The 13,790-nt window shown below is 41.5% G+C and overlaps 1 protein-coding gene across 1 annotated transcript in view; it reads right to left on the reverse strand.

The window, feature by feature from the left end:
- Window positions 1-298: 298 nt before the first annotated feature.
- Window positions 299-13,790, reverse strand: part of LOC110493799 (serum response factor) — a 31,326-nt gene continuing 17,834 nt past the window's right edge. The window contains 6 exon segments of the mRNA XM_021568289.3: window positions 299-3,436; window positions 3,533-3,609; window positions 4,569-4,745; window positions 7,948-8,052; window positions 10,670-10,831; window positions 11,408-11,663. Coding sequence (XP_021423964.3) covers window positions 3,350-3,436; window positions 3,533-3,609; window positions 4,569-4,745; window positions 7,948-8,052; window positions 10,670-10,831; window positions 11,408-11,663 — 864 coding nt within the window. The 3' untranslated portion in view covers window positions 299-3,349.

Here is a 13,790-nt window from a genome sequence, read left to right on the forward strand (position 1 = left end):
ACTTAAAGTGTACAAATTATTTAACTAGGCAAGTACGCTAAGAACAAATTCTTAATTATTGGCCTACACCGGCCAAAGCATAACCAGGACGCTGGGCCAAAGCCTAACCAGGACGACGCTGGGCCAATTGTGCGCTGCCCTATGGGACTCCAGATCACGGCCGGTTGTGATACAGCATGGAATCGAACCGGGGTCTGTAGTGTCACCTCTAGATACAGTGCCCTAGACCGCTGCGCCACTTGGGAGCCCATATTATGGTGTGTTTTTCAGTTAGTTTCATACAGGAAGCGGGGAAATATTGGTGTCCAACTACAAACATTTTTATTCATACATTTAAATTGAAGAATATATATTTGACATAGGTGACAATGGTTAACAGTCAAAAATCATCTCAGAAGATGTTCAAGTGGTAGAGAATGTGGGCATAAAGCTGTGTGTCTTTGTTCAGGCAAGCCAAGTGATAGACAGTGGTGCTTGCCCTTCAAGGATTCGCACAAAAGTAAAATTAACATTATTACCTATTAAACAGTTTGATGTTGTTGCTTTCCCTCATGAAGGCAATGGTTGAGCCCAAAAGAACCACACTGATAAATACTGACTTGATGATTTCCTCTTTAAAAACCACACTTGTGCAGTTCTACTAACACCCAACATGCAGAGCAGATTTCTAAAATATGGGCTAAACAGGTTTTGATATGATAGTTTTTCTCCCATTTCGTGCCTACGGAAAAACACAGATAGTTAAATCTTCAAAATCCTGGAATATGTCTATGACAATCTAGACTGGCATAGGGTATGATACTGTAAGGTACTAAGACAATGTCCTTCAATATTGAAATTGTAACCAGCATCCTGAAATAGTTCAGTAGTTGATGGGAAATACAGTACTATCTATGCAGCAACACAGCAAGTGCTGTAGATTTACACAGAGAAGAGAAAAAGTGCCTGCGTCAGTCTTCCAGATTAACTTTGTGATGTTCTAAAGTAATTCCTTAACCTACAGCATGATAGGGCATTACCTAAACCAGTGGTGGTACCCTGCCAGTGTACAAGGGCAAGTCAGTGTATCGGCCCACTCTAGCACAGCATAGCAGTGTAGCACAGTCAAGCTACATGGCAGTCAGTGCAGAGTCGTAGATGTACAAATATGTGAATCTGACATAAGCTTGATTTTGAAAGGTAATGCTTTGTTTCTGTGTGTATATATACACACAGTTGAAGTCAGAAGTTTACATACACGTTTTAATGACTCCAATCTAAGTGTTTTTCAACCACTCCATACATTTCTTGTTTACAAACTATAGTTTTGGCAAGTCAGTTATGCACAAAGTAATGTCCTGACAAGTAATTTTTCCAACAATTGCTTACAGACAGATTATTTCACTTACAATTCACTGTATCACAACTCCAGTGGGTCAGAAGTTTACATACAATAAGTTGACTGTGCATTTAAACAGCTTGGAAAATTCCAGAAAAGGATGTCATGGCAATTAGAAGCTTCTGATAAATGATGTCAATTAGCCTAAGTCAATTGGAGGTGTACCTGTGGATGTATTTCAAGGCCTACCTTCAAACTCAGAGCCTCTTCGCTTGACATCATGGGAAAAAGCAAAGAAATCAGCCAAGACCTCAGAAAACAATTGTAGACCTCCACAAGTCTGGTTCGTCCTTGGGAGCAATTTCCAAACGCCTGAAGGTAGCACGTTCATCTGTACAAACAATAGTACGCAAGTATAAACACCATGGGACCACGCGGCCGTCATACCGCTCAGGAAGGAGACAATCTCTAGGAGACCGAGCACAACGCACGGTGGTGCGAAAAGTGCCAATCAATCCCAGAACAGCAGCAAAGGAAATTGTGAAGATGCTGGAGGAAACAGGTACAAAAGTATCTATATCCACAGTAAAACGAGTCCTATATCAACATAACTCGAAAGGCAGCTCAGCAAGGAAGAAGCCACTGCTCCAAAACCGCCATAAAAAAAAGCCAGACTACGGTTTTCAACTGCACATGGGGACAAAGATAGTAATTTTAGGAGAAATGTCCTCTGGTCTGATGAAACAAAAATAGAACTGTTGGGCCATAATGACCATTGTTATGTTTGGAGGAAAAAGGGGGAGACTTGCAAGCCCGAAGAACACCATCCCAACCACGGGGGTGGCAACATTGCTGCAGGAGGGACTGGTCCACTTCACAAAATAGATGGCATCATGAGGAGAGAAAATTATGTGGATATATTGAAGCTACATCTCAAGAAATCAGTCAGGAAGTTAAAGCTTGGTCGCAAATGGGTCTTCCAAATGGACAATGACCCCAAGCATAGTGGCAAAACGGCTCAAGGACAACAATGTCAAGGTATTGGAGTGACCATAACAAAGCCCTGACCTCAATCCTATAGAAATTGTGGGCAGAACTGAAAAACCTTGTGCGAGCAAGGAGGCTTACAAACCTGACTCAGTTACACCAGCTCTGTCAGGAGGAATGGTCCAACATTCACCCAACTTATTGTGGGAAGCTTGTGGAAGGCTACTTAAAACATTTGACCCAAGTAGAACAATTTAAAAGGCAATGCTACCAAATACTAATTTAGTGTATGTAAACTTCTGACCCACTGGGAATGTGATGAAATAAATAAAAGAGTGGTGAAATAAAGTGGTGATCCCAACCGACCTAAAACAGGGCATTTTTACTAGGATTAAATGTCAGGGATTGTGAAAAACTGAGTTTACAATGTATTTGGCTACGGTGTACGTAAACTTCCGACTTCAACTATATATATTTATTTAACTGTATTATCAGCGAGTTGATACTGGCATCAATTGCACATTTCCCCCCCAGAAATGAAATAAAAATTATATGATTACCCTAATGACAGCAACTGGTATTGTAAAGTTATCATTCAAATGCCAACATAAGAAAAATATAAGTAATCAACATTAGGATGCACAGGGGGCTTAAAAGAGAATACACTCGTAAGAAAAACAATATCAAAACGTCTTCAGTTCAAATACATACAACCGGTACGTGCACACCCTACACGTCTCCGATTGAAATGTGAAGCTGTAGCCTCAGCAATATGTGGATATGTCAAGCCAAGAAACTCTTGCAGAGAAAGAAAATAAAAGACAAATATACAAAGTAAAATGGCAGCGCCACACCTCAATTCTCTGTAAAACCAGTGTAAGTGTGTGCATATTCTTACAAGGTTTATTTTTAAAAAACAAAATGATTGCGGTGAAAAGGCAGTAATAAATAGGGGGTGGCAGTCTGTTGGCAAGGCGTCAGTGATCCCCTGGCGTGTGTGCATTCAAATGTGTGTCTTGGTAAAGCAGTCTATATGTGGGCGGGTCAATCGTCCTTTGAGTGATGGGCGTCCAGGTTGACCACTTGAAGCTCTGTGAGGTTGCTGCTGCTTGACTGCTGACCAATCACCATCTACAGGTCAAAAGGAGAGGGATTAAGTGACATTAATGTTGAAGTGACAGTAATGACAGTAGCGTTGTGGTGACAGAGGGACATGGGTGTCATTACCGGGTGGAGCTGCACTGCCGACACAGGGATCTGAACTGTCCCAGGATGTCCTGTGAGGAACACCTGCGATACAGCACCTGGGGGGGGGGGGGAAAGAGTCCAATAAATGAATCGCGCATATACGATCCAGTAGGGTTGGCCGAGATTACGATAGTATCATCTATTGAGGATGATTGACAGCCATCGTTGACAGTGACAACATCATGACAGACGAGACTAAGCTATTTCAACTTGACTGCATGCCACCATGCAGTAAAGAGCAGAGTCAGGCAGCACACAGCAGGGGTAGTGCAAGGGTGACATTCTGAGAAAATTGCCTATATTCCTATTTGTTATAGCCCATTTCAATAAATGTGATATTTACAGAATGCAAGAGCACAATGTAGACAGAGCTAAGAGTTTCACCGAAGCAGCACAAAATGTCCGGTCAGAATGTCTTCTCTCAAATGTCAGATGATCTGGACTAAAATCCGAAGTCTATTTCTATAGGATCGGACACGCTAAAAACTAATGGGGAGAAAAAAAATGGTTACATATTGCAATATTTTTTGGACGACAGTATAGATATTTGACTCCAACTAGCTAGCGCTAACCGGCTCTACCTGCACCTAAACTCTGGTATTTATTATCCTATAGCTGACTGATCAAAACTTGTTTTCTCATGTGCTCAAGTCTCTCTACAGCTGACATAGATAGACTATACCAAACATTAGGAACACCTTCCTACTTACATTTTTACCACTTTAATACACATAAGGGAAATTGTCCCAATACTTTTGGTGCCCCAAAATGGAGGGGGTCTACATACAAAAAGTGCAGTAATTTCTAAACCAGCATGGATGAAAATACCTGCAAATTATTATTGACAATCTGCATTTTAAACCTCAGTCATTGTGTCATTTCAAATCCAAATTCTGGAGTACAGAGCCAAAACAACAAAAAAAGTTGTTAAAGGTTGTGAACCAATACTTTTGGAGCTCACTGTATATCAGTGCCCTGTTAGGCCAGCTGTGGTGTCTGGACTCTGATTGCTCACCGGGGTCATGGGACTGCGTATGGGCTGTCTGTGGGAAGGTGTTGAGCACGGTCAGACTGCCGTCGCCCAACGAGGTCGTAGGTGTGGCGTACATGACAGTGTGGGCACCGGGGTACATCATGTGACCACCCATCGATGAGGGCACCGAGGACGTGACGATGGTGGTGGGGAGGCTCACTGGAGCAGGGAGACAGGACAACACGGGCAATGAGGTGTGGATATCAATATTCTGTAAGGTTCATTTATACAATTATGAATGGTGACTTGTAGAACAGGTCATAGTGAAAACGAAAACTGTTAATAAAAAGGCAACCAAGGCCAAAAATAGAGCCTGCATATCACTTGTACTTCAAGTACATGACATTTCTTTGACACTTCTCAATGTAACAAATGACCACATACATACCACAATCAAGCATTTAATACAATTAGTTACCTTTGGTTTTCAGATGGAATACTGCTGTTTGATCTCCCCACCTTCGTGCCTTTCACATTTCTATATCCACCCTTCCAGTGGGATCAACATTATCCACATTTATGGTATCAAAACTATCCTAATCAGTACCTTTGAGTTTGGAAAAACTGTTTCACAACCAAATCTCTAGTATAGAAGGTGGTCCAGACACCTTTGTGATTTCACGTTTTTGAGAAACACAAAAAGGAAATATAACATTGCGGATAAAGTTAGGAATGAGAATTATTTGTACAACCTCTAAAACTGCCAAGGTCATCTCCCTCTTCAAAAGGGGGAGACACTCTAGACAAAAACTGTTACAGTCCTATATCCATCCTACCCTGCCTTTCTAAGGTCGTCGAAAGGCAAGTTAAACAGATCACCGACCATTTCAAATCCCACTGTACCTTCTCCGCTATGCAATCTGGTTTCAGAGCTGGTCATGGGTGCACCTCAGCCACGCTCAAGGTCCTAAACGATATCATAATCTCCATCGACAAAAGACAATACCGTGCAGTCGTATTCATCAACCTGTCTATGGCTTTCAACTCTGTCAATCACCACATTCTTATAGGCAGACTCAACAGCCTTGGTTTCTCAAATGACTGCCTTGCCTGGTTCACCAACTACTTCTCAAATCGGAGGGCCTGTTGTCCAGACCTCAGGCAGTCTCTATGGTGGTGCCACAGGGTTCAATTCTCTGGCTGACTCTTTTCTCTGTATACATCAATGATGTCGCTCTTGCGGCTGGTGATTCTCTGATCCACCTCTACACAGACGACACCATTCTGTATACTTCTGGCCCATTTTTGGACACTGTTAACTAGCCTCCAGACGAGCTTCAATGCCATTACAACACTCCTTCCGTTGCCTCCAACTGATCTTAAATGCAAGTAAAACTAAGTGGATGCTCTTCAGAAATTGTTTGCCCGCACCCACCTGCCCGACTAGCATCACTACTCTGGACGCTTCTGACATAGAATATATGTGGACAACTACAAATACTAGGTGTCTGGTTAGACTATAAACTCTCCTTCCAGACTCATATTAAGCATCTCCAATCCAAAATAAAATAATCTTCCTATTTCGCAACAAAGCATCCTTCACTCATGTTGCCAAACACACTCTCGTAAAACTGACTATCCTACCGATCCTTGACTTTGGCGATGTCATTTACAAAATAGCCTCCAACACTCTACTCAGTAAATTGGATGCAGTCTATCACAGTGCCATCTGTTTCGTCACCAAAGCCCCATATATTACCCACCACTGCGACCTGTATGCTCTCGTTAGCTGGCCCTCGCTTTATATTCGTTGCCAAACCCACTGGCTCCAGGTCATCTATAAGTCCTTATTGGGTAAAGCCCTGCATTATCTCAGCTCACTAGTCACCATAGCAGCACCCACCCATAGCACACGCTCCAGCAGGTATATTTCGCTGGTCACCCCCAAAGCCTATTCCTCCTTTGGCCGCCTTTCCTTTCTGTTCTCTGCTGCCAATGACTGGAACAAATTGCAAAAGAAAATCACTGAAGCTGGAGACATATCTCCCTCACTAACTTTAAGCATCAGCTATCAGAGCAGCTTACAGATCAATGCACCTGTACATAGCCCATCTGTAAATAGCCCATCCAACTACCTCATCCCCATATTGTTACTTATTTTATTTAAATAAAACAAATCTCTACTTGCACATTCATCTTCTGCACATCTATCACTCCAGTGTTAATTTGCGAAATTATTATTATTATTATTATTATTATTATTATTATTATTATTATTATTATTATTATTATTATTATTTCGCCACTACGGCCTATTTATTGCCTCACCTCCCTAATCTTTCTCAAAAACATGTGAAATCCCAACAAGGTGTCTGGACCCTTCTATAACATGCCATTGACATCAAAATAGGGATTTGGTTGTAAAAAAAAAAGAGGAAACTTCTCCTTTAAATAATTTTAACGATGTGTATGAACCCTGGATGATTGACAGGGAGAGCTGTATTGAAGCCACAACGCAGCCATTTTGGTTGCTTTAGAAATGTATTAATTAAATGTCGACATTCATTTGACAAGTATATTCTATTACAGACACCTTAATGCATACTTTGAAAATTATATTATGTGAACTGAACATTTTAAAACCTTCCGTTGGTCAATACATAGCATCAGCAATCCAGTGTTTATATATACACACACATCATTGGTTAATCTTGATTAAAAAAGGTCAGATTGGATTACCAAATCCCAATGATCAGAATCATTTTAGTTTTTCTGTTTTGAAATACCAAAATCAAACATTTAATCCAATCCGATTGCCAAAATCAGAAAAGTTTAGAAAAATTGGGCCCAATAGCAAGAGGGTTTACTCCATCAAAATCTGTCAACGATAAGCAGACCACCTGCCTTCCCGCCATTGGGACGACTCCCATTGTTAGGGCGGAGACAAGACCATCTCATCATTATATACAGTATTTCTGCCTATGTTCATACCTGTCCAGTCCTTTTAAAACTACAGGAATGCCTAGTGAGGAAGAGCTAGAGCCTAGAGGTCGATTTCAGATTAAATTGCCACTGAGAAGTAGCACTCATGTCAGTCTCTCTATTGTCCCCTCTAGATTGGGCTACTGCTCTAATGCACCCGTCATTCCAGACCCTCCTCCTTGGGACTGGGTCCATCAAGGAGCCCATTTCATTATTACATCTACTTGTAAACAGACCGCTGCTTGTCACATTTGAAAGTGGGGTAAATAGCCTACTAGTCATCATATAGCAATTTAACATGAAACTTTTCCCCCCTCTCCTCATAATACTAATAATATTATCGCAGTGCCCCCCCCCCCCAAATCACATTGGCATAACAGTAAAATGGCTCATAAGCACATACAGGCTGCTGTGATAGTGTATAGTTGTTGTTGTTTACCTGTGGAGCTGCTTGTGATGTGGGAGAGTTCACTGTGGCTCACAGAGCTCTGCTGACTGCTGGGGTGAACCTGAATGGCCTGCAGCTGCTGGCCCATCCCTCCACCTGAGAAAGATGCACACATACCTAGAGTGAGAATATTAATTTTCCATTCAACCATTCTATTTTTGCACACTCATTAGAGGTCAAGTTTGCATGTTACCTCTACTAGGTACATCACTACAGTTGGGTGGTAAATATGAACGGGTTAGTTATGAGTGTGTACCAGTGAAGTGGACCACTTAAGTGGCTGAGCAAGGGTTAACTGACCTACCGAAAAGTAACACAGAATCCCCGTCTATACAGCTGTCATATTTGCTATTTAACACAAAAAATGTGTTCCATTTTCAGCCGTTGTGATTTTACAAATTAAGTACTTGGGATATTCCTACTGACAATTTTAAAGAATGTGCACAGCTGTTAGCCTACTTTCACTACAGTTCATGAAGATGAACACCAAGTGAGATATAAAACTGACACAAGCAATGTTCCATCTAAGCTGCACGCGTCCGCTGACAGAAGCACGAGACTCAACTTTCTAGAGTTTTCCCTGTTCGTTAACACTATCAATGTTTCCCTTTACTGTGGCAATTGTGATCGAATCAACGCAATATTACTCACTTTTAATGCAACATACCGAAACAAAAACTATGCATGACTTTGAATGCAAAACTACGTAAGAGATTCTGTTGTAGGCAGAACGCATCAGAGTAGGAATCTATCGCATTGACACACGACTGAGCCCATACTCTACACAGACCGGTGCAGATATCCAATCAGAGTTGCAGTAGGCCTGAATGCAAATATACCATTGCCATACAGTAGATGGATCTGGGAAATTTACTTTGAACTGGACTGTGTTAAAAGCATGAGCGATTGTGAGTAGATGTGCTTGTTTTGAGATCAAAGCAAGAGCTGCATGTAGCCAGGTGTGCACATTTTGTTCATATCCTTTGCTAGTTAGTGAGTTATTAGCCCAGTTATAGATCATTTATAGTCAGCAATAGGGTAGTGATTGCTTCCTACAAGAGTACAAAAAAAGTGTACCTTTCTAAACATATTCTTAAAAGGTGTAGAGTTATATTGTGAGACAGGCTTGAATAAGTTTAGTAGCCGATAGGCAGAGGGGAGCATAATTTGTCTAATTCTCTGTAATAATGGAATGGGAATAATAATGCATTTTATTTTGTAAAGTGGATTCTTGCATCAAACAGCACAACAACATTTGCAGTCACCTCCTCGTCTGAAGGACAAGTGGATAAACAGGTTCATGTCAAGCCCTGCAGCGTCTCATGGAATGTAGACCTACATTGAACACCACCCATTGGCTGCTACTGAAGGCTGAATGATAGCTGTTCTATCACTGTGCTAGAAGTTTATGGGATGCATTTTCTCCATTGTTTTTGATGGTAGGCCACTCTGGTAGGCCTACTTTATGCTCAAATAGCCACAGTAGCCTACTTGGCCACTTAAAACTAACTTAAAGTAGCTATAGCCTCAGTGTTCACAGTAACCGCACGCTGGATGTTTTCACAACGTTCAAGTGCAGAAAAAAAACAAAACATTGGACACAAGTGTGGAACTTTTTCAACTCCCGCTTCTCCCCCATTCGCTAAGACAACTGATAAAACCCTGGAGGGGGTTATTTTTAACCCTGCTCAAAAAAATTACGTGGCTTTGTCCACATATCACAAGAAATAGAAAAGATGGGGCGTCGGCTTGCATAACAGTGGTGCTACTACACACAATCAGTAACAGCCTTAATGCGCACCTCCCCACACACACACACCCTCATTCAGTAACAAACACTGACCAGTGAACAGACTAAAATACCCTCTCTCCTATATTCCTGTCCCCATCTACACACTGACTGCTCTCCTCGTCCCTAAAATATAGCTCCTGTTTACCCTTCCATGAGTCTTCATTATCCATCCTTATTGCCTCCCTTTGTCCCGTCAACAAATGAGGCCTCTCCTGTGACTGTTTGCAAGCAGAGCACCATATTTAAACCTCATAGGAGTTCATTCAAACCTGCTATCTCACAGCATTGTAAATGTTAGTTTTTTTTGCCTTTATCGATATGTAAAGAGATAGACTAAAGCCCAGGAAGAGACACTGATGCAAGCTCAAACAAACATACAGAGAGACAGAGATGCATAGAGGGACAGTGAGGCAAAGGCAAACCTAGAAAAGGACGCTAACAGACAGGCATGGAGATACAGTTCTGAACAGCGACAAGAGATAGCTACAGAGAAATGACTGGGATCCTAGATGCAAACAAACCGGGCTCAATTTGAAGACACTCGACACAATCTTGGAGTGAGAGATGCATGCCGACAGAGAGCGATAAACCCTAAATCCCAAGTCAACCCCTTGGTGTAGATCAGAGAAGATCGGATGTGTGTAGCAATAGTGGTAGCTCCATCATGCCCTCTGATAGGTAAGGCAGAATAACACAATTGTTTAAGCTGTACACTTAAGGTGGCTGCGGTCGCACAGAGAATAAATGAATCATTGAAGATTATTTATGTTGTGCAGACCATTTCATTAAAAGGCAGATTTGTTGCCATATTGCTTGCCAAAAGTGTAGGAGATAGGGGTTGATTTGCAATTCAAGGAGAGTTGATGCTTGGAAGTGTCGTGGCATGGAAACAAAACGCGGCGGGGTGAAGAAGCCCCTGACCTGTGAGCGAGACAGTTGCAGGTAGGCGGAGCAGGGTGGTCTGCTGGCCCTGCTGTGTGTGCCCTGCGGTAGCGGTGGTGATGCTGGTCTGGGCCAAGGGGCCCTGGAGGGCCTGCAGGTGACTGAGAGGAATGGTGTGCGTGCCAGGGGGAAGCGTTGCGCCTAGAGGACGCGCAGAGAAAATTAGCAGTGCACAGGTCTCTCGCAGTGGAACCGGCACATAGACCAAGAAAACTCAAAACACATAACACAGTGAGAAAGACCAAGATAGAGGGAAAACGGACACAGCCACACAAACAAAAATAGCCACATAACACAGCATGACTGACAAAACATACTCAAACACAGTCAGACATAACACAGCCTCACAGACAGAACAAAGCCTCAGACAAAATACAGACAGCTTCACAGAAAAAAAACAGTGTTACAGAAAAGAAAACACAGCCAGACAAAGTCACAGACAACAAAAACACTGTCAAAACACAGCCATGCACACAAAACAGACAAACCACATGCACAAACACACAGCCAAAAAGCCCCAGAGGAAAACATTTTTTATTGGAGTGCAATATTCTCAAAAACGATACATTTAAAAAAAAAATACAATTCTGAAGCAAGGGAACAATTCAGGGGGGTGAACAGAAGTAAACAAAGTTGGGTGCAACATGGAGGGGGTAAATGATAAGGCAAAGAAAGTGGGATTAAAAAAACCAAAACAGGATACCTCCCTTCACTCACCGGACATGAGGGTGAACCCTCCGGGTAGCATGACGCTCGTTGACGTGGCCGAGGTCTTCAGCACCGTGCCGTTGGCACTGCTGGTGGCACTGTGAGTATTGATGCCCGCCGAGACCTGCCAGCAGGTGTCAGGGATGCTGTTCTGCAAGTGCATGGCCACAGAGGAGGAGGAAGTGGAGGATGAGGAGGTCGACGTGGGTTGGGTGTTGACACCGGCAGGCAGATTGGCCATGGTGAACGTCGGCTTCATCATGTCCTGAGAAATGGAGAAAGCAGGAGAGAGATATTTACGATATTGATCTGTTAACAGTGCATTTCAAGAGAGTCTACTTACATAGCCTATGATATGTAGATCATTTGCTAGCCAAATTTATACAGATAAGGGGATGTACCAACCAAATGTATTTGCCTTTTCTCATGCCAAAAAACAATGCAGATAAATGATGTGCTCTGTCTATCTCAGTCAGCACAGTTGGAGTGTTTTTAGATTTGACAAGTTGCTGATACACGTCAAGGATTCCATTGAAGGGCTAAGCTTCAACTCCTGGACACAAGTAGTTTGTGAGCAAGCTGGCATGCTAACTATCTTTATGAAAATCAAGCAAAGCAAATTTGAGTCTGGGGATGGGAGGGGAGAGACAGGGATGATGAGATGAGATTCAATTTCGAACAAACAATGCTGGGAAATAATTATTGAGGCGTAAGACACCTCGCTTGAATTGGCAAACTATCAAATAAATAGTTAAATATGCTCATGTAGCTCACCAAGATCAAAGTCAATTAGCTCGCTTGCTTTGGTAGCAATTGTCAAGTAAAAAATATATACTGTCCATAAAATGTATATAGTATGTATAAACTGAAATTAGAAGCCTAAATAGTGTTGTCCATTAGTTTACTCCAATTAGGGGAGGGAGGGTAGAGTTAGTAAATAATCAAATGAAAATATATTTAAGATAATATACCGTGCATTCGAAAGGTATTCAGACCCCTTCCTTTTTCCACATTGTTTCGTTACAGCCTTATTTTAACATGGATTAAATTAAAAGTTTCCCACATCAATCTACACACAATACACCATAACGACAAATCAGCACTTGAAGAAACATTCGAAGTTCTGGACTGTCAAGATTTACTTTAAGATGGTCAGTCATGATGGACTGTCGTTTCTCTTTGTTTATTTGAGCCGTTGTTGCCATAATATGGTCTTGGTATTTTACCAAATAAAGCTATATTCTGTATACAACCTCCATCTTGTCACAACACAGCTGATGCATTCATTTGTGGAATTTATTTTCTTCTTAACTTTTAACAAGGCACACCTGTTAATTGAAATCCATTCCAGGTGACTATCTCGTGAAGCTGGTTTAGAGAATGCCAAGAGTGTGCAAAGCTGTCAAGGCAAAGGGTGGCTACTTTGAAGAATCTCAAATATATTTTGATTTGTTTAACATTTTATTTTTGGTTACATATGATTCCATGTGTGTTATTTCATAGTGTTGATGTCTTCACTATTATTCTACAGTGTAGAAAATATAAAAATAAAGAAGAACCCTGGAATGAGTAGGTGTGTCCAAACTTTTGACTGGTACGCACACACATTTTTAAATATATGGGGGATTGGAAATGATGCAGACAATTACATTGTGGCTTCTATCAATCTATCTGCAATATTAAAGCTGATTTACCCCTAAAAAATATATATATAAAATGCAACATGGAGTGTTGGTCCCATGTTTCATGAGCTGAAATACAAGATACATTTTTTCCAAACGCACAAAAAGCTTCTCTCAAATGTTGGGCACAAGTTTGTTTTCGTACATGTTGGTGAGCATTTCTATACGTATTTCTGAGTAATAAAACTATTTTATGGGGGAAAACTTTGATTGGCTCCCATGGCGGTGCCACTGTAGTCATATAAAATCTATAGATTCGCGCTTAATGAATTTATTTAAATTTCCTGACTTCTTATGAACAGTAACTCAGTAAAATCTTTGAAACTGTTGCATGTTACATTATGTTTTGGTTCAGTATAGTGTAGATCAGGGGTGTCAAACTCATTCCATGGAGACCCAAGTGTCTGCAGGTTTTTTTTCTCTTTTTGAATTTCAATGAAGCCCTAGACAACCAGGTGGGGAGTTCCTTACTAATTAGTGACCTTAATTCTTCGATCAAGTTCAAGGGAGGAGAAAAAACCCAAAGACACACGGCTGTGGTGTCTGTGGTGTAGAGAATCATTGTACCATCTAAACCGATGCAAATTATATTTTCCATAACCAAAAATATTGTATTTTAAGCTGCTGTACAACACTTTTAACCTCTACGGGATGGGCATCTCTAAACCGGGACGGTTGTTGCTAACATGCGCTAATGTGACTAGAATGAC

Source organism: Oncorhynchus mykiss, chromosome 17 (genome assembly GCF_057628025.1).
Source record: "Oncorhynchus mykiss isolate SJ-2025 chromosome 17, ASM5762802v1, whole genome shotgun sequence".
NCBI lineage: Eukaryota > Metazoa > Chordata > Actinopteri > Salmoniformes > Salmonidae > Oncorhynchus > Oncorhynchus mykiss.